We start from the raw sequence: 26785 nt of genomic DNA, 5'->3' as shown, positions 1-26785 counted from the left end.
TGCAAAAGCACTGCCACAAACATACCACGCCGATCTGAGAGATTTACTCTGTCCAGAGTTGCCACTCTTGCTGGAGTGATCACCTTGATGGGAGCCATTTTCTCCTGTTTGGCAGAAGATGGACTTTGGAGTTTGAAGTCATTGTCCCCTGAATAGGAGCTTTCAATCTCAGGACTCATCATCATCAACATCCACAGCCGATGTTGATGGAACAGATTGCATTGCTGTTAGAGTCTCAGCAGCATGTTTCTTCTTTCTTTTTATCTTTATTCTCAAGCCTGATACGCTTTCTGTTCTCATTCACTGCCAGAGTGTTGTCCACAGATTCCCATACGTGAACTTGATTTGTCCTCACGCTGCATGATAAGGAATGCTTTGTCTTCTTCATTCGTCATTTTCTCAAGCGCATCGTTTGGTGAGATATCGAAGAGGGATTGAAGATCATCTTTGAACATCTGCTCCTTCACCCTATAGTTTTCGAATGTCTTGGTTTCTATTTTTCTTTACCAGTTTGTAGGCATCATACAACTTCAAAATTTGGTGCTCACAGGAATCTACTCTCTACACAGGAATTCGTGCTTTCTCCCTGTATGCACACACAGCTTGTACACTAAGTTTGGCACTTTCACGAACTGTATGGTGTTCTTGTATGTGATGGTACACCATTTTCTGCAACGTGTTTCCTTTGGTTGGTCGTCCCCCACATATTATTTCCTTTTCAGACTTGCCCAGCAACCAAACTGTGGAAGAGCTGCGAGTTTCTGCCATCTGAAAAAAAACAGGATAAACTCATATTTTGTTCATATGATCTTTATAAACATAGGAACAAGGGTAGCCTTGTGGAACATGGATTCTTAATAGTATTAAATATTACATATATATGTGGACCACCCTAATATATATATATATTATATTATATATATATATATATATATATATATATATATATATAAATATATATATATATATATATAAATATATATATATAGTATATATATATCAAATATATATATATATATATATATATATATATATAGTATATATATATATATATATATATATATATATATATATATATATATATATATATATATATATATCAATATAATATATATATATACATATATATATATATATCAATATATATATATATATACATATTATATATATATATCAATATTATATATAATAAATATATATTATATATATATATATATATATATATATCAATATATATATATATATATATATATATATATATATCAATATATATATATATATATATATATATATATATATATATATATATATATCAATATATATATATATATATATATATATATATATATATATATGTATATATATGTTGCGGATTTGGGGTACCGCACTCCCGTTACCAGCCGTGAAGCAGGGAGATAACTCCTGCTCGGACCGCGGACAAGATGGAATTTTCCGAACGGTTAGCAATCCGAAGCCCGACCCGTTAGCAGTTGACTAACCCGATCCTGAGCGATTGCCGAAATCATGCCACGTATATTCAATTGTGAAAAGACTAAGATAAGACGATCGGGAGAAACCAAAGTAAGGAAGAACACAGGAATTTATTAACAACAATAATTAAAGAGGAAACGTAAGGTAAGAATGTACAAGGGAAGAAGAAAAAGCAGACACAGGGCAACCTTAACTATACAGTCTTACTTAACCCCAGGACAAAACAGACAGACTTACACGGGAGGGTAGTGGTAGGAGGAGAAGGGTCCAGGCAGATGGTAGGCGTCGAGGTCCGGCTCCAGGTTCACTCAAGTCCGGCTCCGGGTGTTGGCTTGTACCGCGGCAAAGAACGGCCGGCAGCTTCGCGTGGCGTTGGCGCACGCCCGGACCTTTTAGATATAGCGGGGGACTGGGATGCTGCGTATGTAATATGTGCGCCTGCTGCCTCTCTCTCTCTCTCTCTCTCTCTCTCTCTCTCTCTCAATGTTCATACGCGCCTTTCAAACGAGATCATTAATCACCAGGTGCGCTCCGCGCAGTCCGTACCAGTCGAGCTCTCCCCGCACAGTCCTCTCGGCAGTCTTTTCACAATGGCCTCCCCTCGCGCAGTCCTTCAGAGGGCTTTTCATGCGCGCTTATATGGGCAAGCCCAGCGAACCCTCTGGAAGCTCCAGCCACGCCCTTAACAGCCCACCTCAGCTCTGATAGGTTCGCGAGGGCTCGTGGACGAGGCCACACCTCTTCTCGTGGCTCTGCCCCATCTTTCCTCGAGCCAAACGCATGTTCAATGGCATTTGGAGCGAGGCAGCGAACGCTGCTGGCAAGCGACGGCACGTAATAGAATTGGGAGGGACAAGCCCCGACTGTCGGGGCACGTACTGGCGTAGCTTGGAGAGAGAGCGGCTGGCAAAGAGGCGAATGGGGCCTATCTTATTTAATTAATGCAAGGCAGATTCAACTATTGGGAACAGAGCCTTAACTAAACACAGACTAGGGAAATAACTGAAAGTTCCTATGGTGTCCTACGTGTTGCTTGTGGACTAACTATGGGTGCAACCTTATTAAATGAAGAGAATTATTTACAAGAATTACTATTTACAAGTGAGGGGTTCTCAAAACCACAACACTGCACCCTCCTTTTCTCCAGGCACGTCCCGTGCCGACAAAACTTTAACTTAATGTGACACTTTGGTGTGGTAACCCTCTACTTTTAACCTCACCCTGAGTGCGACAGCTTTACACAGTAAATATGTCCCGCCTGCTGCGTTGCATTCTACCTATCAGACTCATTCCCACAGACTAACCGAATTGCGGAATGGTCTTCAAAACTACACATAAAGCCGGTGGGGAGCATTATTTACAAGAGCACTACTATTAATTTGATTATTTACAAAACTCGAACCCAGGACCTGTCTTTTGGGAGATAAAAGCAGACTTTTTGGAAAGAGGAAAATCATTGCCATGCACTGCACTGCACTGATACACCATACCACATTACCACAAGCACCCACATGCATCAATCATAAAAATGCGCCAAAAGCACCATAAAGAACCATGACACAAAAAATGCACCAAGCATGATAATGCACAGTCAAACACATTTGAATAATAAGCAATGATGAGGTGACGTCTTGTCCGCTGGGCCGCTGGTTCTGGCTGCCTTCTTGCTTGCAGTCTATTTAAAAATAGAAGGGCACAAACCGCGTCCACTTTTTTTATTTATGGCCAGCAGGCCCATCTCCGGTGGTCCACCTGCATGGCATAGGTGCCACTTAAAACACAGTGGTCCGCAACCAAGATGCTGCTGACAGCAATGACTGGTCTCCAGCAGAGGTGCCAGGCCCCAAAACGTGGGGTCCATAAGGTGGTGCTAGGCCACAGAACGTGTGGTCCATAAGTGGTGTACCAGTGCAGGCCGAAGGCAGCGGAGGTGCGGGCACACAACTGCAGTCACCTGCGCACTCCCCCCGGGCCCAAAAGAAACAAGTCCATGAGTGGGTTAAGGAAGGACAAGCAAAGCAGCGGGGCAAGGCCGCAAGAGTACACATCAATACAAGGCAATGCAAGGTGAGGGGCACAGGAGAGCGAGCCGAGAAAGCTCATCCCTAACGTACGTCCCCCCCCTGTCTCCTACTCTACCCTTGCCCCTACCCGTATTTACACAACTTACAAATTTACAAAGCCGTCACTGCGTTTTGTCCCCCCTATCTCCCCTCTAAACCAAATTCATCCCCAATCCCTCCCAAGAAGGAAGGGATGGAATATTAAACAATGTCACCCCCACGTCATGATGCGTCTCACATTCCCAAACACCTGCAAAAATATGGTGTGGAGTTATTTCACCTTGGCGAGTGGATGCGGATGGTGCGAAGAGATTTGCTTCTATCTAACTTCTAAATGACATTAACACTTTTACTCTAGCCGGGGTCTTTCCCTGCAAAACCATTGGCCATCTTTACTCTATGCGGTTCTAAAAACCAATTCCCATTGAACATACTGTGGCGCTCACCAATTTGGGGGCTCACTCCCCCGATTCTTCACCCTGTGCCCTCGCACAATTTCGGGCTGGGTCGTGTGGCTCTCCCAGCAGGTCCGCTCACCTGCACACCTCCGCCACTGAACGTCGCCACCCGAGCTTACCTGCTCCTCACCCTAACCTTACCTGGGGAAGGCCCTCCCTGGCACATACCCCCTCGGTGCCCTCTCTGGCACTGGGCTACCCAGGTCCGTCATCCGGATCCTCGGGCCCCATTGAACACTAACTGAACTCTAACTCTACCTGGCTCCCAGAGCCTACCTGCGGCCTCAGCTGGCCGACAGACTAACTGTGGCGGAGTGCCCATTTAACCATATGTACTAACAGGCCACACGCCCAGCCATTCCATTTCACTTACGCACCAATCCAAGCAGTACTCTGCGACTCTCGCACCACAGATGTCAATATCCACCAAATTTACCTACTCCCTCTACCTAACTTTAAACTACCCTACCCGGGTACTCATGAAGGGGGTCCATCCTTCCCCCATTCACTGTTTCACACCATACACTCCACTCCATGTATTCCACACTCCCACACCACACCATCCATTCCAGACCATTTATTCCAGACCATTTATTACATCCAACCATTCTCACTTGCCACCATGCAAGTCAATCACTCAATGCACACTCACACCCATTCTCAATACTCTGCTCAAGCACTTTCTACACACACACACATCATTCTCACGAGCATTGCCTCACTTCATCACCCTCACTACAAACACACTGCATCAGCTAATCTACCTGGTTTTCCCTCTAACTTAGTGCTTCCCTGTCACCCCTTATACTATTGCACATCCCTCGTCGTTATCAACCATCTAACCTAGTCTACATCCCCACTACAGGTATAATGTCGCTACTTAAATCTACAGTTACCTATGGTCATTTCCTAGATCCCTATACATTAACGTAACCCTCCCGGGCTAGTTTGTACAGCCAATCCCCATAAAACTAAAGCTCATGTGCCCACAAAATGGATGCGAGGGATGGTAGAGCTACCATCCCTCCACATCACCATATACCATTTGCCATCATCACTATCACTATCCGTTCACTATGCTTGAGCCTCTCGATGCAGGAAATACATTTTCACAGCTCGGTTTCGAAAAACCGAGCAATGCATACTGTGGTCTGTCCACTGCAGGTTGGGTCCGTCCGGCTTTCGATTCTGGGGAGGAGGTTTTGTCGGGCTGAGATTCCACTGTCCATCCCGGCACGGAGCCTTGCGGTCTCCGGCCCGATGACCCAACCTCACCCGGTCGGAACACCGCCCCCGCTAGGGGGCGCAGGTCTGACCTGGCCTCTCTACCCCGGAATCGCGCCGAGCACCTGAACGACGCGGCCCCGACCATACAGGGCGGGCCCCGGCCCGAATCGTGCACGGCGCCCCATACAGGAGCGACATGGCCACGATCCCGGCCGGCTCCCGCAGCACACAAAGAACACCACGCACCGAGAGCTCGCGTTGGCTAAACGTCGGCCTAACCGCTGCCCCGGTCAACATCGATGCCCGACTAGCATGCTCACACCATGCGTTCCGTCCCTTGCCCGCACATCCAGGCGTCTCCATACACTCCGCACATTTCGTCACCGCACTCTCTCTCCATGCACACCACCCAGGCACACTCATCCGCTCACAGACTTCGTTACACACCTGACCACCGCACACCTCCTCACACACCTTGGCACACACTCATTGTTCGCACACTTCATTAACACACCTCGCGCCCACTCCTCGGTTACATCCTCTGTAACAACCATGGGTGTGCACTCTTCTGCACACCCAATCACGTGCTCTGGTGTACCCTCCCACACACTCGCCACAACCAACTCAGGTGTGCATTCTCGCACACTCGCCACAACCAACTCACTCTCCGTGTCACTCTCACCCTCACACATACACTCCCTTGTGCCTTCTCCCTCGCTCTCGGTTCCACTCCCACACTCTGTCGTGCACTCTTCCTCGTACTTGGTAACACACTCACACTCTGGCGCCATTCGCACACGCGCGCCATTTCCATTCACACAGCGCACCACGGACCTCCCACAAACACCCGGATTACGCTGGAATCCCAAGCTCGCGAAAATTTTTTTGCGCCAAACACTTTTCCGAAAAATCTTTTCGCGCCATATACAGCCCGACTCACCTTGGGGATCCTCTTCTTCACACGCACCTGCAAATTTCATTGGGGTTAAGCACGGCATCACAATGTGAATACAGACTTTGCATGCATTCCATCTTTTCCTCCCACGAGTGGCTTTCTAAGTCCGCCATCTGCTTAATCCCAATTTCCACTATTGCTTCGGTTCTAATTTCTTTTTCCTCGACGGCCGCTGGCTCTAACAAAATCAAATTTTCTAATTCTGCGGTCGCCGTCTTTCCCACACCCCGGGTCGCGATTTCTATACCCGTCCACGTGACTTTGCTTTTCTCAACTTCACTCAACCCGCGCTCCTCGAGCCGCGCTACCTCGTCGCGTACCCCCGCAACCTTTTCGCCCAGCCCGCTCCCAAAGTTCTCCCCACATTTTTTTATTCGATCACCCATTTCGTTTCCAAACCCCCCAATTTGGTTCTCTAATCCCCCAAATTTACTTTCTAACCCCCCTATTTGATCTCCCAATTCATTCCTCAGCCCCCCAATTTGGCTTCCTAATTGCTCCCCCATTCTATTTTCCAAATCATTTAACCCGTCTCTCAATCCCCCAATTTGGCTTCCCAATTGCTCAATTTGGTTTCCCACCCCCATTTGTATGGCTGCCTGCAGCTGCGCAATGAGGTCCTGCATATTCATCCCTCCCATTTGCGCAGCAGGCGCAGCCCTCATCGCCATGTGCGAGGTGCCACCATTTTGCGCGCCTGCAACCCCCGCTACCGCACCTTCTTCGCTTTCCTCCTCCATTACTCCCACTTCTTCCCTGGGGTCCTGGGGCGACTCTAACCCTTCCTCTGCCTCCTCCACCGGCATCCGAACGCCTTGACTATCCATGGCACGATCCAATTTGGATGTTTTAATAAAATTTCGGCCGCTCAAAATTTTGACCAAAAATTTTTTTTAATATAAAAAATTTGGTTCAGGTCCAATCCCAATCCCAGACACCAATTGTTGCGGATTCGGGGTACGGCACTCCCGTTACCAAGGGGGGGGGGTTAATCCCCTTGTCTTTTAAGCTGGCCGTTCCCCCAACCCTAGAATTTATAACGTTCCTTCCGGTCGGGAGTAGCCAGGGTGATTGGTCAATGAAGTCCCAAATACCTGAGTGCTACCCCTGGCCGTGAAGCAGGGAGATAACTCCTGCTTGGACCGCGGACAAGATGGAATTTGCTGAGCGGTTAGCAATCCGAAGCCCGAGCTGTTAGCGGTTGACTAACCCGTTCCTGAGCGATTGCCGAAATCGCGCCATGTATATTCAATTGTGAAAAGACTAAGACCATCGGACAGAAGAAACCAAAGTAAGGAAGAACACAGGAATTTATTAACAACAATAATTAAAGAGTAAACCTAAGGTAAGAATGTACAAGGGAAGAAGAAGAAGCAGACACAGGGCAACCATAACTATACAGTCTTACTTAACCCCAGGACAAAACAGACAGACTTACACGGGAGGGTAGTGGTCGGAGGAGAAGGGTCCAGGTAGATGGTAGGCGTCGAGGTCCGGCTCCAGGTTCACTCGAGTCCGGCTCCGGGTGTTGGCTCGTACCGCGGCAAAGAACGGCCGGCAGCTTCGTTTGGGCTAAGGTGTTTTGTTGGGCTAAGGTTCCAGGCACCATCCCTGCGCAGAGCCTTTCGGTCCCCGGCACGATGGCCCAACCTCCCCCGGTCGGAGCACCGTGCCCGCCAGGGGGCGAAGCTCCGACCTCTCCTTCCTCCCCTCGAACCGTGCCGATCGCCTTTCTCGCCAAGGCGCGGCACCGACCATACAGGGCGGGGCCCGGCATGAATCGTGCACGCCGCCGCGGCAACGATCCCCGCCATTCCCCACAGCACACAAAGCACACCACGCACCGAGGGCTCGCGTCGGCTATCCGTCGCTCTAAACGCTGCCCCGGTCTGCGTCGATGCTCGAGTCGCATTCTCACACCCACACGCGACCCACTCCTTACTCGTACAATGCGGCGCTCCAGCGCCTCTCATACACTCCCTGCATTATATTACAGTACTCTCCCGTGCACACTCTTCCATTACACACTCAGGTGCACACCACCCAGGCGCACTCACGCCGTTCGCACACTCCATCATCACACACCCTCACGCACACTCTGGTGCACTCATACTACTCACGCACTCCGTTACACACTCGGTAACAACCATGGGTGTGCACTCTTCTGGTACACACCCAATCAACGCACACCTACCCATGGGTGTGCACTCTCATTGCACCCCCAATCACGCGCTCTGGTGTGCACTCCTGCACACTCTCTACCACATGCTCCGGTGTGCATCCACTCTCACTCTCGGCCATCGCACACTCTGTATCGCACTCTGTTTCACACTCTTCCCACATACTCTCCGTTGTGCATTGGCTCTCACTCTCTGTAACACACTCTCCCGTTACACACTCGTGCTCCGGCACACACTTTTTCCTCACACGCGCGCCATTCGCCTTCACACATCGCACCACAGACCTTCCACGAGCACCCGGGTTACGTCTCGATCCCAAGCGCGCCAAAAATCTTTTCGTGCCAAACATTTTCGCGCCATACATGCTCCGACTCACCTTCGGGACTCTCCTCTCTGCCAACTGCACCTGCAAACCTTCATTTTTGTTAGCAAGTACGGCATCACAATGCGAACACGGACTTTGCGTACATTCCATTTCTTTCTTCGAATCATTTCCCGATTCTATCTCTGCCGTCTCTACGGCCCCAATTTCCACGATAATTTCTTTTTCTTTTTCTATCCCAACGACCGCCGGCGTGCTTAAAATTTTCTCTTCTAATTCGGCGGCCGTCGGCTTTTCCACACCCCGAGTCGCGATTTCTACCCCGGTCAACTTAACTACACTCTGCTCTACCCGGCTCTCCACACGTTCCTCACATCGCGCTACCTCGTCGCGTCCCTTTGCGACCTCTTCACTCAACTTGAATCTTATGTCCTTCCCCATCTCTTTCGTTTCCTTTTTCGACGCCACCCTAATTTTTTTCAATTCGTTCTTTTGGGCGTCCATTTTGCTTTCCAGCCCCTTTTTCACCTCTTCCAATTCCCGGGTGGATTTGTCCCCCATTCCTTTCAATTGGTCACCCATTTCCTTCAATTGGCCACTCATTTTGCTTTCCAATTCGTTTTTTACTTCTTTCAATTCCCGGGTGGATTTGTCCCCCAATTCTTTTATTTCCAGGGTGGTTTTGTCACTTTGGGTGTCCATTTTCCCATTTATTTTATTGATGTCATTCTTTTGGGTGCCCATTACTTCTTTCATTTCCCGGGTTTCTTTGGTGGATTTGTCACTCATTTTTTAAATTTCTGCCATGAATTGTGCCATGAAGGCTTGCATGTCCATAACCCCCACTTGCGCAGCGGGCACGGCCCTCGTTGCCATGTGCGAGGCGCCGCCATTTTCTTCCCCTGCTACCTCTACAGCTGTACCCTCATTAATGTCCTCCTCCATTTCTCCCAATTCTTCCCGGGGGTCCTGGGTTATTAATTATTCTCCCTCTACCTCATCATTTACCTCCACCGGCATTCGACCGCTTTGGCTAGCCATGGCACGAATTTAATTTAGATGTTAATAACTAAATTTCGGTCGCTCGTAATTTTCGAGTGCGTTAAGCGCACTTCGGGACCCAATCCAAACTCCTGACACCAAATGTTGCGGATCTGTCGCCGGCCTTCTCCCCTTACCAAGGGGGGGATTAGACCCCTTGTCTTTGACTGACCAGGCGCGACCCGAGGCCTATGACGTCCCTTCCGGACAGCGCGAAATCGGGTATTAGGACGAGAATTCGCTATTACCTATTACTCACGCTGCCCTGAAACGAGGAAATAAGCCTCGCACGAACCACGTGTGTTGAGACGCGGAGTGGTGCGTACACGCGATCCGTGCCGTTTAGATGGTGAACCCGGTTCTAGCGGTCTTATTCGTGCCACGCTTAGTCAATGGCGAAATCACAAAGGCGATCGAATTGGAAAAAGGAAGAACAAGATTTATTTACACTATTCACAATGATTCAGAGCAGAGACACAGGGCAATCCTTACACAGTCTTACTTAATACCCAGGACAAACGGGCCCGTCTCACACACACACACTCACACGGGGCTTGCAGCTGCAGGATGATGGTCCGCGTGTCCAGGGATGGCTCTCGTGCAGCTCCCTCCGGTCTCCAGCTCGTCCCGTGCAGATGGTAAGAGGAGAAGGCAGGAGCTCGTAGCGCGCCATTTGTACGGAGCGAATTATCATGGGGCGAATGGTAGGGGGGCGGGCTTTGGTGCGATTGGCGGTTATCACTGGCGGCTATGGCCGCGTTTACTCGCGTGGCTGGAATATTCGCTATTCGCCACCGGCGCAGTCGGCTGTGGCCGCGTACTCGTACCGCCAACGCCTCTTCTTCTTCCCCTCTTGCGCGTACGTAATATGGCGAGTTACAGTTCAAAGCCTCAAAGCAAGCGAGTCCTCAAATCCTTAAAAGTCCTCTTGCGCCAGGGATGCGAGTCAAGTCTGGTGAACCCGGACTGAATAAGTCCTCCTTCCGACAAGTCCTCTCTCTGCGAGTCCTCTCCAAGGGCTTTGTGCAGCGACTTATATAGGCACGCCCCGCGAACCTTCTCGAACTCACCAGACGGGCAGCCAATGCGTAACAAACTGAGCGGGCAGCCAAATGGGGCACGGGATGGATTCCGCCCATCGAGGTGGAATTGGAGGGTGGACGCAAAATGAACGGGACCTAATCTCATGTCTTTACACAACGCAGATATTAATAGGGGAAATGGCCTATACTTACACATACTATGACATAACTAATACTACAGGTGGGCCTACGTGTTGCTCGTGGAACTAACTATGAGGGGCAAACCTTTAGCATTTATTGAAGTCATATGTACAATCTCAAAACCGCAGCAATATATATATATACGTATATATATATATATATATATATATATATATTGTTGCGAATATGGAATTTGGCCTCCATATCCGCTTGTAAATATTCCCCTATTTTCTCCAATACTCCCCAACTTTCCCCAATCCCTCATTCCCTAGTCCCATTGCATGTAAATAACAATCAGTAGAGCCGACCTTCCCCTTATTCCCCCATTAAATGTCGTGCCCAGGTCCACCGCACCACACGTAGACAACTTTCGGACATCTTCCTAGTTATTCTTATTCTATGTCAGTTAAGGCCTCGTCTCCATTAATTATGACTCTTCGTTGCACCAGAATGTGATTATATGGCATCAGTAGTGAGTTTAGGACCTTTCCCATACCTCCTTCCATCTTCTTCCCCAACAATTACAACAACAACAGAGGAGATGGCGGCGGAGCGGGGGAGGATGCGTCCTCACACCGGCTCGATTAGCGCCATAGACCATGCGCTCCACGGGGTTACCACGAAGGGGCTCCTTGTCAGCTCCTCGTCAAGGGCGGAGCCTGGTAAACCCCCCGCACGCACCCAATGAGAAGCAACGTGCCGATTCCACGAGGCGGAGCTAACGAGCCGAGGGCGTGTCACTCCCCGCCGGATATACGCGGCCCCGCGCCGGATGTGACGGGAGATGCGCACCCAGCTTGGAGAAGGAAAGCCACCTGCGAGCGCTGAGTCAGATGCGCCCCCAGCTTGAGCAGACAAGACGCCATCCGAGCGCTGCGACCTCCCCGCATCTCTGGACCGGACCGAGTCGATTCTGACCTTTGAGCCCAGGTGCACCTGGAGCCATCGCTACCCGCCTGTCCTTTGCATCAATCCCCGTGTGAGTCAGCCGTTGTCCTGTTTACCTGTCGTCTGTTGGGAATAATATAAGATTGTGTCTAAGTGCTTGTCTTTCTATGCTGTCCCTCTTGTAGTTGTAATCTAACCTTCCGCCTTAATATAACCTCCTCCGGAGGTCTTGAGAACTGAACCCCTGGTGTCGTATTGTGTTATTGTAATCCAGCCGGGTGTCTTCTTTTTCTTATTGAGCCAGCATCGCGCGACTTCGTCAACGTCGAGTATAGTCGGGTAATTTGTGCGGACACGACGGCCATTCCGCTCGGCCCACTTTAACATCAAAGTCGTGTCTGTAACAATTGGTGTCGGGAGTGAGATTCGAGGCCCGACCAAATTTTGAAAAAAAAAAACGAATAGAGGAAAAAAAAAAAATTTGGTCAAAATTTGGAGCGGCCGAAATTCGTTTTGTTTTACAAAACCCGAATTTTGAAAGTCGCGCTATGGCGGATCAAGACGGCTGGGGTCCGGTTAGGGAGAGTGAAGCAGGGTCGGTCCAGGACCAAATTGAGGGACATGAGGGACATGAGGAGAGCGAAACAGCGGGGGTAGCAGACGCGCGAAATGGCGCCTCGCACATAGCTACGGCGGCCGCACCCGCTGCACAAGTGGGAGGGATGGCCCAGATGCAGGTCCTCATGGAGCAATTTATGGCGCAAATGCAGGCGTCCCTCAAACTGCAGAGTAACCAATTGGGGAACCGGATGGATGCTCAGGGTGAGCGATTGGAGGGCCAAATGAGGGTTAATAGTGAGCGATTGGAGGGCCAAATGAGGGTTGATAGTGAGCGATTGGAGGGCCAAATGAGGGTTGATAGTGGGCGATTAGAGGGCCAAATGAGGGGTACCGGTGAGGGATTAGAAAAGAAATTTGAGGGGTTAGACAACGGGATAAAAGAGGTGAAACATGGGTTAGAGGGGGTAGAAAATAGAATGGCTGCCCAGGAGAATCAGATAGAGGGAGTGAAAAATGGGTTAGAGGGGTTAGAAAACAGTATGGAAGGCAAATTGAGGGACATGAGGAACCAAGCGGAAAGGGAAGTTAAACAAATGGAGCAGCAGATAGAGGGGGTTAGAATGGGGGTAGAAACCAAACTGGATGCTCACAGGGAGGAAATGGAGCAGATGAGGGTGGCATCTGGGCAGGAGATGCAAGTGATGGGAGAGCAGATCAGAAGAGGAGTGAGTGAGGAGGTCGGAGGAGTGCGCGAGGAGGTGAGGCACTGTAAGGAGCACATGGAGAAGGAGGTGAGAAAGGGGACTGTAAAGTTACAAGGGGGCATAGAGGACCTGACGCAGGAGGTGGAGCAGCTGACGGTGGGACAGACGGAGTTAGTGGAGCAGGTTCAAAGGAACACTGCGGTATTAGGAGGTTTAAAAGCGACACAAAACGACATAAAAAACGACTTGATAGCGACAAAGAGGGAATGTCAGATGGTACGTGAGGGACTGACAACGAGGTTGGACGAGGTGATAGAGGTAATGGAGACGAAGGACCGGCAGGTGAGGACGCACCTGGAAACGGTCAAGGTAGCCTTAGAGGATGAGCTTGAGGAGACGTACCGGGGAATAAAAGAGGTGAAGCACAAATTAGAAGAAGTGGAAGAAGGGATGAGCGAAATTAAGAAGCGACGGAGAGGGGATAAGAAAGAGATAAAAGAGGAGATAAAAGAATTGGTCCAAAGTCTGTGTTTGGATCGTGATGATGTGCTCATTAACCGGATGAGGGATTCGCAGGTGATGGAGGAGAAGCGAAGAGGAAGAGGACCCGGTGTAAGTGGTGACCAATATGGTCGTGCGTATGATGCGCCAGGGGATTTAATAAGCTTGGGGGTCGAGATAGACCCGGGTGTTCGTGAGAGGCCGTTGGTGAAGTGTGCGACAGGTCTGGTGTGCGAAAATGGAGGTGTGCAAGAAAGTCCGACTCTGGGGTGTGTGAGGAAAAAGTGCGTGCCAAGGAGTGAGTGTGCTGGCGAGAGTGAGTCGGTCGTAGCGCGTGTGCGAGGGAGCACATGGAAGCGTGGTGTGGTGAGTGTTACAGAGGGTGTGACGGGAGAGTGTGCGCAGGAGTGTGCGCGAGAAAGGTGTGTGACAGACAGGTGCATGAGGAAAGAGTGCGCTGTCAGAAGTAAGGAAGAGTGTCCACCTGTGGTGAGTGTTACAGAGGGTGTAACGGGAGAGTGTGCGCGAGAAAGGTGTGTGACGGACAGGTGCATGGGGAAAGAGTGTGCTGTCAAGAGTAAGGGTGAGTGCGCTGTCAGGAATGGAGGTGAAAGTAGTGAGAGTGACATGGAGCGTGAGTTAGTTGTGACAGGTGAGCGAGGATGTACACCTGGGATGGAAGGATGCACACCTGGAATGGTAGAGCGTGAGTGGGAATGCACGCTGGAGTTGGTGGTGAGGCACGTGGTTGGGTGTGCGAATGAGGGCACACCTGTGATTGTCACAGAGGAGGTGACCGAGGAGGGGGCGCGAAGCGGTGTATTGGTGAGGTGTGCGAGCAACGAATGTGTGCCAAAGTGTTCGGTGGTCAGGTGTGTGACCAAGGCTGTGAGTGGAATGGGTGTACCTGGGTGTGTAAGGAACGGTACAAGGAGCAAGGAACGGGCTGCGGGGTGTACGCAAGCAGGTGAAGCATCGACGGTGACCGGGTTAAAGGTTAGAGCGACTTTTAGCCGAAGCAGGCCCTCGGTGCGTGCCGGGCCTCGCTTTGAACGGCCGCGTCCAGGCTCCACTAGGCGGAGCTGGCAGCCCGATAGGAAGGGTCGTTATGGCGACCGCGTTTTGTTGAGACGTGCCGGCAGGTCGAGATCGGGACATTGGATGGCTCCACGCCGAGGTGGTGTGTGGGATCTCGGCATGGGTAAGCCCCCGTCCCTGCACCGAGTGCCGGACGCATCCAGCCGCTGGCACAAAACAACCAGCATCCATTGCTTGGCTTTACGAAGCCGGGCTTTGGACAGGAATTGGCGCACCGAGAGGCAGTAGTGAGTAGACTGGGTGATGAGGTTAGTGTTTTGGCCCCAAAATTAGAGAAAAACAAAATTTGATGATTGGCAAGGGATTGGCAGTAGTGATTGGCAGATGATGAGTAGTGATTGGCAAATTTTTGATTTGTTGAAATTTGATGTGCAAAATTGGTAGTGAGAGACCCCCGATGTGGTGGGATGGCAAATCCACCATCCTTCCCATGCGGGGGGCAAAGGAGCAATAGCTTATGGGGTGTATGGCAGTGAAAACTAGCCCGGGTGGGTTAGGATATTGTGTGTAGGGATCTAGAGAAGATGACATTAGGTGACGTTAAGTTTAGTTAGTGACTGATACCTGTAGTGGGGACGCAGGTAGATTAGTATGGATGATAATGACGAGGGAGCGCAATAGTTTAAAGGGACGACTGGGAAGCGCAAGTTTCAGAAGGGAGTAGTTAGCTGAGATGATGCCGTGTGTGTGTGAGAATTGAACAGGTGTGATTGCACAGGTGTGCAACTGGACAGGTGTGTGGAGCAGTGTATGAGTAGTGAGTGTGTGGATCAGCGCGAATGCGCTTGGGGAGAGAAGGGTGCAGGTGGCACCAGGTGTGAGAGCACAGGTGTGCAAGTACAGGTGTGTGGAGAGAGTTGGAGTGAGTGGTACGGAGTGGTGTGCATGGTGCGAAGGTGTGGATGGGGGAAGAGTGGACCCCTTTCACGAGCACCCGGGGCGGGTAGTGTAAGTGTTAGGTAGAGGGTGCAGGTAAATTGTGGTTGGATATTGGCATTTGTGGTGCGGGTTGCAGAATGGTGTTGTGAATGGGTGCATTAGTGTTGTGGAAATGGCTGGGCGTGTAGCCTGTTAGTGTGTGTAGTTGGTTGGGCACTCCACCACTGTGAGGATGTCGGCCAGGTGAGGCCGCAGGTGGGCTCTGGGAGCCGGTAGTTGTGAGTGGGTGCCTGAGGATCCCGGGTGTGGATCGGGCAGCCCAGTGCCAGAGAGGGCACCGAGTGGGGAGAGAGCCAAAGGGCCTTCCCCAGGTAGTTAGGTTAGGGTAAGGAGCAGGTAAGCTCGGAGGCAACTGCAGTGGTGGAGGTGTGCAGGTGGGTAGGCCCACTGGGAGAGGTACGCGTCGCAGCCCAGAAATTGTACGAGGGCACCGGGAGATGAATCGGGGGAGTGAGACCCCAAATTGAAGAGCACCACAGTTTGGCCAATGGGAATTGGTTTTTAGAACCCATAGTGTAAGAGGGCCAATGGTTTGGCCGGAGAGAGACCCCGGGTAGTGTAAAGTTGTTAAAGTCATTTAGGAAATAGTTAGGATTGATGAACCTGTCGCACCATACGCAGCCACTTACCTGTGGTGATGATGATGACTCCACACCTGTGTTTTCTTTGTTTTGTTGCAGGAGATGAATCGCTGTGTGGATTTGTGAGACGCATCACGACGTGGATGAGACATTGGGGTGATTCCATCTCTCCCTCCCTAGGAGGGACTGATGATGAATTGGTGATGGCAAATTTTGATGTTGAGTTGGAGATGGCAAATTTTGATGAGAGTTGAAAATGGCAAATTTGATTGGTTAGGAGGGAGAGAAGACGAATTTGGTTTATGGGAGGAACGGGGAAGACAGTAGGGATGTTTGTCGATTTGTAAAGTAGATGTTTATGGGTAGTGTTGTGTTTTGTGGATGCAGTAAGGGGTAAGGGAGGGGCCATGTAGGTTACCTGGTGGGGGGGGGGGCGTACGATAGGAACGTACCTGTCTCACCTGGTTCCCATGTGCCCCCAGTGTGCATCACCTTACATTGCGTGCACTTTTGCGCCCTTACCACCTTACTCACTTGTTTCTTCTTTTGTCTCCCACCTCCGAGGATCTGGCTTTGGGGTAGAGAGAGAGGAGAGAGAGGTGCTGGCTGCGCAGTTGTGGGCCTGCACTTTCGCTGTTTGCTGCCGGGATCGATACACCATATGGACCGCAATGGTTGTGGCCACCCACAATGGACCGCAGTTCGTTTGCGGCCAAGCACCACCCGGGGATGGACCTATGGGTCAACGTGGCACCTATGCCATAAAGGTGAACCACTGTTAATTAACACCAAGTGCACCACAAGAAGAGCAAGAGACACCTGCAGGGTTAGGGGTTGTCGAATTTATTTTTATTCCAATGAACAATGGTGACTGCACCGATTGGTGGTGGGGTGGTGCTTTTGATGCTCGGGAAGGGTGCTCTGCACGTTATTAAAGGCCGTCGGCCACAGAGCACTCGTGGGTTGGTGTATCGATGTTGGCAAGCGCGCTCTCTCTATGCATAACATCTGCATGTGTTCCTCCAAAGACAGGTCCTGGATCGTAGTGTAGATATCAGCGTAATCTTGTAAATAATGCTCCCTACCGGCTGTATGTTTAGTTTGAGGATTCTTTCCGGATTCGGTTATCCTGTGGGTGTGTTTCTGTGAGGAGAAGGGTGCAACGTCGCAGGGGGACATATTTACTCATTTGTGAATATCTGTAAAACTGTCGCACTCAGGGTAGAGTTAATAGTAGAGGGAACTACATTGCGTGCCACACTAAAGTAGGTAAAAATTTATCGGGTCGGGACGCCCCGAGGGTAGAGAAGGGTGCAATGTTGCGAATATGGAATTTGGCCTCCATATCCGCTTGTAAATATTCCCCTATTTTCTCCAATACTCCCCAACTTTCCCCAATCCCCCATTCCCTAGTCCCATTGCATGTAAATAACAATCAGTAGAGCCGACCTTCCCCTTATTCCCCCATTAAATGTCGTGCCCAGGTCCACCGCACCACACGTAGACAACTTTCGGACATCTTCCTAGTTATTCTTATTCTATGTCAGTTAAGGCCTCGTCTCCATTAATTATGACTCTTCGTTGCACCAGAATGTGATTATATGGCATCAGTAGTGAGTTTAGGACCTTTCCCATACCTCCTTCCATCTTCTTCCCCAACAATTACAACAACAACAGAGGAGATGGCGGCGGAGCGGGGGAGGATGCGTCCTCACACCGGCTCGATTAGCGCCATAGACCATGCGCTCCACGGGGTTACCACGAAGGGGCTCCTTGTCAGCTCCTCGTCAAGGGCGGAGCCTGGTAAACCCCCCGCACGCACCCAATGAGAAGCAACGTGCCGATTCCACGAGGCGGAGCTAACGAGCCGAGGGCGTGTCACTCCCCGCCGGATATACGCGGCCCCGCGCCGGATGTGACGGGAGATGCGCACCCAGCTTGGAGAAGGAAAGCCACCTGCGAGCGCTGAGTCAGATGCGCCCCCAGCTTGAGCAGACAAGACGCCATCCGAGCGCTGCGACCTCCCCGCATCTCTGGACCGGACCGAGTCGATTCTGACCTTTGAGCCCAGGTGCACCTGGAGCCATCGCTACCCGCCTGTCCTTTGCATCAATCCCCGTGTGAGTCAGCCGTTGTCCTGTTTACCTGTCGTCTGTTGGGAATAATATAAGATTGTGTCTAAGTGCTTGTCTTTCTATGCTGTCCCTCTTGTAGTTGTAATCTAACCTTCCGCCTTAATATAACCTCCTCCGGAGGTCTTGAGAACTGAACCCCTGGTGTCGTATTGTGTTATTGTAATCCAGCCGGGTGTCTTCTTTTTCTTATTGAGCCAGCATCGCGCGACTTCGTCAACGTCGAGTATAGTCGGGTAATTTGTGCGGACACGACGGCCATTCCGCTCGGCCCACTTTAACATCAAAGTCGTGTCTGTAACAATATATATATATATATATATATATATATATATATATATATATATATATATATACATATATATATATATATACATATATATATATATATATACATATATATATATATATATATATACATATATATATATATATATATACATATATATATATATATACATATATATATATATATATATATATATATATATATATATATATATATATATATATATATATATATATATATAATGTATATATATATAACACGCATTAATTCAGAAGCAGAATGCTCACAGCCTTAAATTTGTGTGCAAGATCAAACATATAGAATACAACACCGATGGGTTTATATGTACCTTATAACTAAGGCTGGATAGCAATGCAAAAAGTGAGGGTTAGTTTTTTGGCAAGTATTTCCATCAATTGCAAAATAAAGGTTTACCCAGAATTCAGAGACTGCATCCCCATTGCAGTGCTCAGCCATACTCATTAGGGTGAGTTCAGTATCAGAAATAGGCTTCCCAGCACCACTCATCAGCATCATCTAACAGGAAAGACAAGTCATACAATGTTGTATTTGATAACGTGACCCTGTCCAAAATGGCAAAAATGACAATAATGTATTTTTACTGCTGGCTGTCCTCATATGGCATAACCTAAGTGGTCTACAAACCCCAAAAAGGTGCGACCAATCCCAGCAACAATATGGAGTTGTTTCATGACGCACCGGTGACGTCAATAAGCCAAAATAGTTTTAAGGTTTTCCATGTTAGAGAAAGATTGAATCTTTTCTGGTGGAAAATAGATATGGCATAAAAATACAAGTCAAGCTTGTAAGAGTACAACAGTTAGACCTCCATCGAAAAATATTGAGATTTGAGAAAAAAAACGAGCAAACTCGGAGGATGAAAGACGAAGATAGTCAACATGTTTCGGTACCTACACGCTTGGTCATAAAACCAGTGAATGATATTACATGGAATACTCCCACCATGAGCTCACAGTTGATAGAGTCACTCAACAATTTGTACTTAAGAAAAACATCAAGGCAGGAATGATGAAAAGTTTGTGGTACTATCACTTAGGTTGTAAATGGGCCTGAACCCTGTAGGGAACCAGTAAAACCCATAAGAATGTTTCCTGCCCATGAATCTTTGAAAAATAAAAAAACAAGAAGTGAGTCTCATGGGAAAACCTTGAGACTTGCCATGCATGGATAAAGATTGCCCTCCTTCACTGTGTGGATGTTGTGCAGGCCCTCCATGAGCTGTGTTGAGGATAAGTGTAATGGTTGGTCTTACTACTCTGAACATTTGATATAGAATATCCCACTGAATGGGCCTGGAAGTCAAGAGGTTGTTGTGCAGTCTTTAAATGATGCAGAGTGAGGTCTCAGTCAGACTCACTTTTTCTTTTTCTCTTTCTCTTTCTCTTTCTCTTTCTCTTTCTCTCTCTCTCTCTCTCTCTCTCTCTCTCTCTCTCTCTCTCTCTCTCTCTCTCTCTCTCTCTCTCTCTCCCTCCCTCCTTCACTCCCTCCCTCCCTCCCTCACTCCCTCCCGCCCTCCCTCCCTCCCTCACTCACTCACTCACTCTCACTCACCTCTTCCCTGTGTCTCTATCTCTCTCTCCTTATTTGATGATTCATGCTACGAGTACTCAGAATGCTACAATGACGGATTGAACGCTCTAATTAATGTGAGGAAGGATAAACAAAATCTGGAATGTCCAAACGCTAAAATGGATGCTCTTTCAGAACAAATTATCCAAAAAATATTATTACAATTAAGGGGGGAATGAACACAACAAATACAAATCCTTGAAACATGTCGAGTAATAGGAAGAGCTCTTTCGGGAAGTAACCATTGAAATGGCAAAACAGCTTTGTTATCCATAAAAGAAAGTGAAAATCAAGGTAAAAATATCAAATCTGTTTCACGAAGACCAAAATAGGGACTGAGCCAGTGTGAGGAGCATTTAGTGAAGCTTGATCAGGTGTGCTGAGTAGTAGTCATATTTGGGACTCCCATGGAGGGGTGAGGTTGGAGCAAAGCTTAATAGCAGGGAGTTACTATGGTGGCTGCATCAGAGTGGCGACCCAGACAGGATTGTACTCCTTAGCCAATGAAACTGCCCCGTCAGCTCTACTATGCGCCTCGATGCATGAACAGAATTTTTTTTTTTTTACTATGGAGGATGCATGTTCAGCCTCTAAGAAGCCATTGCCATTGGTTCATTGAGATGGAGGTGGAAATTTGGAAGCTTTTTTTTGTAAAACTAGTAATACACCCGCTCCCACCTGAAACAAAATGTGGTGTCAATACTCCCTCCCTGCTCGAGGTCATGCTTCTTCGCATGATGGGCGGACGTGCGCGAAAAGCAGGGTTAGGCATTCGGGTGCGTATGTGTCATACATGCGTGTGGTGTACATGCGTATCTGAATTTTTAAAACTCATTTTCTCAGCAAATGTTGGTCCAATTGACACGAAATTTTACCATTGGAGCGCTTCCACCCATATAAATGTTTTATTCATAATTATGACGTCATGGGACACGTGGTATGGACGCCAACTTGGAAAAACGTTACACCTCTATATCTCCGAAACCGCTCCATGGAAAAAATTGAAACGATGTGTTGTCAAGTACTCCCCATGGGGAATAAGATATGTTAATGATGATGTCATCGGTGCCATAATTATGTCATAATTCGACAAGTACAACGCTGATCTGATCAGTATGAATTTTTTTCTCTGCAATTGTTGGTCCGATTGACACTAAATTTTCACTATAGGAGCTTCTCTGCCTGTATAATTTTAGTGATAATTATGATGTCATAGCTCACGTGGCATGGGCGCCATATTGGAAAAACTTTGCACCTCTATATCTCTGAAACCGCTCCATGGAAAAAATTGAAACAGGCTCATTGTCAAGTACTCCCCAAGGAGAACAAGATATGTCAATGATGATGTCCTTAGTGCTTTTGTTATGATGTCATAATTCGACAATCATAATGCTTCATCCAATCAGTATGAATTAATATTTCTCTGCAACTGTTGGTCTCATAGAAACGAAATTTTCACCATAGGAGCACCTCCTCCTGTAGAATATGGTAATGATAATTATGACAAAATGGGTCACATGGTACAGGCGCCATCTTGGCAAAACCAAAAAGCGTTGCAACTTTACATGTCCGAAACCGCTCCATGAAAAAAAAAGAAACATGGTTCATTGTAAAGAACTCCGCATGGGGAAGGTGTTGTTAATGGTGACGTCATATTTCGACAGGAACAACGCTTAGTCTGATCAGTCTGAAATTTATTGAGTGTGATCTACACAATTATATTAGATAATATAAATTTATGATGTCATTGCTCACGTGGTCTGGCAGTCATATTGGGTGAAAGAAAAAAAACGCAAGTTGTGTTCGCATTCTCATCAGGAGGCCCGTGACCCGACCCCGGTCACTCCGAGCATGTATGCAAAATTTGGTGGAGATTCGCCAAGCCGTTTTCAATGATATAATGATCAAACATACATACACACATGTAATTATGTTACTTTAGTATGATTCAAGAATGTGGTAATAAGTGGTTTGTGCAAAGTGAGAGCACAGGACATGTAGTCTACAAAATTACATGGACCTGCCGTGAATATTTTGTATTTGATGTCAGCCGATCCTCTGGATGCACAAATGATAATTGGCATGCTGTAAAATCGTTTTGGAAAAGGAACACCAGAGCATTGGCGCAGTTGCAAGTGTGGAATTTCAAGCAGTTGCTATGATAGAAATCAGTCCATTAATTTCCTTCGGCAACATGTAGATTGTTTTGTTCAGGCAACATGTACGCAGTGTCATGGGAGAGCTTGGAATTGGGGAAAAAATTGAATGCTCTTCCTGATCAGGAGATACGTTTGCAATTGGGAATGCAGCAAACTACTAACATTTGTCAAGTTGCAGAGATGGTGAATTGAATGTTACTTTTGATGAGATCCATTAAGGGTTGGTGATAAAGGTGGACATGTTAGAGTTGCTGGTCAGGGGAAGCAAGAATGAAAATGTGAACAGCCTCCTTTGAGGTGAGTCAGTTCGTGAACACCGATCGTTTTTCTGTCACCACCAATCACCTATCGGAAACGCACTCATATTTTTTAAAACCGGTTACTTTGTGCAACATTTGTCGATGGAAGAGACGATCTGGCAAAACCCTCCTGAGATGTTTTGAGACAATTTAAGAATGATGCATAGTATGAATTGCAACATTCCTACAAGTTGCATGGTAAAAAATATGGATCAACATTGGCACTTGTGCATTGTGTCTCAGGATAGCCAAAGAAAAACAGGGTTAAAGTGACAGATTGTTGCACGTCCAACAAACATGGATCATTTATTGAGCCATGTGATAAATTAGCTATCGATGGATATCAATTGGGGAGAGATGTGGAGACCAGACAGACCTGCATGCTTCCTCTTTCACAAACTTTCGTCTCAATTTTGGTTCTCCAGCGCGGATACATCGTTGGCTGGTTCTGGATGTAAGCAAGAGATCCCCGCTCTGTATCCAACACAAACAGATATTATTGTGAATTGGAATAAAAAAAACTGCTTCACTATGAAAAGTGTCAAATGGCATCTACCATATAAAACACAGTCAGTTTGTGTGTTTGTACAGATGTCTGTCCCCCTTCATAAGGATGGGTCTTAAAAGCCAATCTTTTAACACGAATGTGTGTTCACTGTGGTCTATTTCTGAAGATAAAACAAACTCGAAAAACATTTTACTTAAAAGAGTAATTATGTCTCTTCAATTGGAATTGTAGACGGTGGCTTGCAAACCGAGCGGAAAGGGCGGTGTACAGAAGCGTTTTTTAAAAAAATAATAATAAATACAGGGCACAGGGAGGTGAAATTCACTGCACATGATGTGCAACTCATGGAGTAAACCGAGTGTTTATTTACGCCCGCAGGATGTCTAATAAATAAAGAAGATATAAGCACACGTGACACTCGGTCGAGGCTTCAGACTTTGGCACGCTCGCGAGGCTGCGACGTCAAAGAAACTGTTCCAACCCGAAATTTTTGACGCGCTTTTTAATAGTAGAGAAATAAGGTACATCTTTAGTTTTGATACCAATCTTCACCGTTTTACTTATCGAGCTCATTCAATCCTGATTCTGATGTACCGGTACCATAATTATTCTGGTTCTTATGTACCGTAAATTACCGACTCTGATGCCCCGCTCTGTTGCAGAGCGTCTGAGCTGCTGAAGCAGTTTCTTGGCAAGGGAGTTTACCATTGGTAAGTTTATGCCAGGTGAGTTTACCATTGCCTTCCCAGCAGTAGTTGGGGCAAAATTTTGAATTTGGGCAAGATTTGGAATCTGCCGATGGCTCGCCTTACTTTTCCCAAAGGACAACATGGGATCTGTAACGTCCACCGACTAATGCTGGCAGATGGGACACCAGTTTAACATCCATCAGAGGGATGTCACACACATTGATAAATCACCCTGCTTATGGATGATAGTTTATATAGCTGGGTTGGGATAAGAACCAGGCAAGACAGCTTCGAGGAAAGTGTGCGTACCTCTGGGCCACACTGCCAGCCCTTAGCTCCATCAATAGGAAAGAAATATTTTAGTAAAAAGTGTCACCTGGTATCCTGTTTCAGACTCACCATTTATGGAGTGGTTATAAAAAGGAAGGGTTATAATGAGGTGAGACGGTAAACCACATAGAACATCCCTTACAAATAATTTGGGACTTGATCAGGCCCAACTCTTTGAACAAGCTACTGTTGGATCTTGCAGATGACACAGGCTGCTTCATCTCTCTCTCTCTTAATGCAGGTGTTGCAACATCATTCAAATCCAGGATGATTAATTAGGAAAGTAAACTAGGACCAGATAGCTCGAAGAGAGTTAAAGGAGCTAGCACAAAAGAGACCAGAATATTAAGTAGAATAACCAGTTGATTGCATTGGCATGTAAGCAAAAAGGTGAAGCAACCAACACAAACCAGAAGAGATTGCCTCTCGGACATTGACGGCGCAGTACGGTTGTCCAATTGCAGCTCCATCTGCACCCTCCCAGGCCGTGAAGCTGATACGTAGCAACATGATGTACCGAGTTCTTGATCGTTCCTCCGGTCAAGCCGGTATTAACGTTCCTCCTCTGCTTGAAGTCGTCCTCCACCCACCGCCTGCTACTCTTAGCCCGTAACCAGCTGGATGTATCGAGTATCAGGCAGAATCAGCTGAGGGCTTATCCAAGAAAACTTGTCTGTGTGAGACTTTCACGAGAGCGTTGACTCGGCCATCGGTTCAGAAGGAAAGACGTGCGGATGCGATAACTCTAGTCTCTAATCTACAACCAGGTTAGCTGATGCAGCTTTTTTTTGAGTCCAGCACTTTAACTTCAGAGGGAAAACTTGAGCATTTCCTGGCTTTCATTTCCCCTACACTCCCTCCCACTCCCTCGCCCTCTCACTCACGCTCCGCGCAATTGAGCGATGGCCTGGCCCTGGTCGCTATTTTCGGGATGGGGTGACGTTTCTGAGGACCGGGATTTTCTGATTCGAGTCAAGCTCTGTTACAGTGAACACCAAATCCGCCAGTAAGTTGGTGCATAGAACAGGAAGCAAATGTCATGGCCTTGTGTACCATTGCTGTTCTAACTGTACAAATGAATGTCGAAATGTACAATAAACACCTGAAATTAAAATCTAAAACAGGTAGGCAATGAAACTTTTAACACTACTGTATATATAGTTCCTTAAAAACATAAACTCGAGATAAAGATTATGTTTCAGCATGGCTGGTTTGACTGCAACATATTTTGACATATTGGTGGCACAGATAATCCAACCACAAACCACCTCCAGCCCATGGAAAGTTGTACGTGGAAAAAAAAAAAAAAAAACCTTCAGTGTACTTTGCCTCACAGATTATACCCTAATATACTTGAACCCATTACTTAAAATTGATTTTATGGGAAGTTTGGAGTGGAAGTAAAGTAGGCATTAAGCAATGCGAGCATAAATGAAAGACAAGGGTCCTACAACAGGTCAGATTAATATATTTTATTATTTGGTTGTACTTCTCACAGGAGTTGATCGATGGAGAGAGGGGTGTGCAGCGTTTAAATATGGTGTGCGAATATGTATTACTGCTTGTAATACATTTAAATAGGGTGTGCGTCCATAAACGAGGGGAGTCACTCTTTTGTGTGGCACTCCAATGAAATTGCTCAAATTTGTGGAGCATTCCAACTTCTTTCTTGGAAGTCCTTGCAGTGTCCATATGTTTTATACCTCTCCCACGTCCCCCCAAGCCCTCTCCCTCCCACATTTCTCTCGATGTCCCTGCTCTCAAATGTTGTGTGTGTGTCCTTCCACTCTCTCTCCCCATCTTGTCTACCGCTCCCCTTATTTTGTGTTTTATGTGTCGGTTTGACTTTTTGTGTGATCAATGTTAGCTCTTTCATGAGCCTCGATCTTGTATACAAAAAAAAAAAAAAAAAAAAATCAAAATTTATTGGAGTGAGATATTCACAATAGTGAGCATATTGGGTGTACTGGAAGTAGTAGTAGTAGGATCGTGTAAATAAGAAGACGTCATGCGTAGCACGATACTTGCAAAATCCCCCCTCCCCCCCAAAGTTTTCGATTGATACAGCAAATTGTCCATTTCATGAAGATTAAAATTTACAATCTTGATCAAAGCTCGGGTCAACAGGATGAAAATTGACGATTTTTCAGATTAAAAATGATGATTTTGGAAGGTTAACCTTGAGTTGACCTTTGACCTTTTGACCTCAAATCTAGTTAGTTTCCCTATTTAGTGACTCGATGTGCAAATGATGTTCAATTTTCAAGTCAATCGGATGAAAATTGAGGATATTAAAAATTTGGCCTATGTTGATCTTTTGGCCTATGTTGACCTCAAAAATAGATGGTGGTTGAATTCAGTGACCATATATATACATCCTCTAAGAAGTTCAAGTCAATCAAATGAAAATTGAGGATTTTAGAAATTTGGTCTATGTTGACCTTTTGGCCAATGTTGACCTCAAGTATACTTGGTGCTTGAATTCAGTGACCAGATATGCAAGTCCTCTTCAAATTTCAAGTCAATCAGATGAAAA

General features: G+C 47.3%; 1 protein-coding gene across 13 annotated transcripts in view; it reads right to left on the bottom strand.

The window, feature by feature from the left end:
- The window catches only part of LOC137425119 (protein kinase C theta type), a 54169-nt gene extending 28715 nt beyond the window's left edge, over nt 1-25454 (bottom strand). For 3 of the 13 annotated variants that reach the window (XM_068113220.2, XM_068113221.2, XM_068113223.2), the window contains exons 1-3: nt 24660-25059; nt 23099-23196; nt 19089-19190 (exon numbers count right to left, since the gene is read on the bottom strand). In XM_068113220.2, coding sequence (XP_067969321.2) covers nt 19089-19190; nt 23099-23196; nt 24660-24759 — 300 coding nt within the window. In that variant the 5' untranslated portion in view covers nt 24760-25059. Of the gene's footprint in view, nt 1-663; nt 763-1728; nt 1783-19088; nt 19191-23098; nt 23197-24659 lie in introns of those variants that run through there. The other 10 variants (XM_078776334.1, XM_078776335.1, XM_078776333.1 and 7 more) reach the window with 8 other exon arrangements.
- Nucleotides 25455-26785: the final 1331 nt, after the last annotated feature.

This window comes from Myxine glutinosa, chromosome 4 (genome assembly GCF_964187855.1).
Source record: "Myxine glutinosa chromosome 4, kmMyxGlut1.1, whole genome shotgun sequence".
In the NCBI taxonomy this organism is placed as follows: Eukaryota; Metazoa; Chordata; class Myxini; order Myxiniformes; family Myxinidae; genus Myxine; species Myxine glutinosa.
Note: the sequence above shows the minus strand (reverse complement) of the source record. Positions and strands in the feature narration are given on the sequence as shown.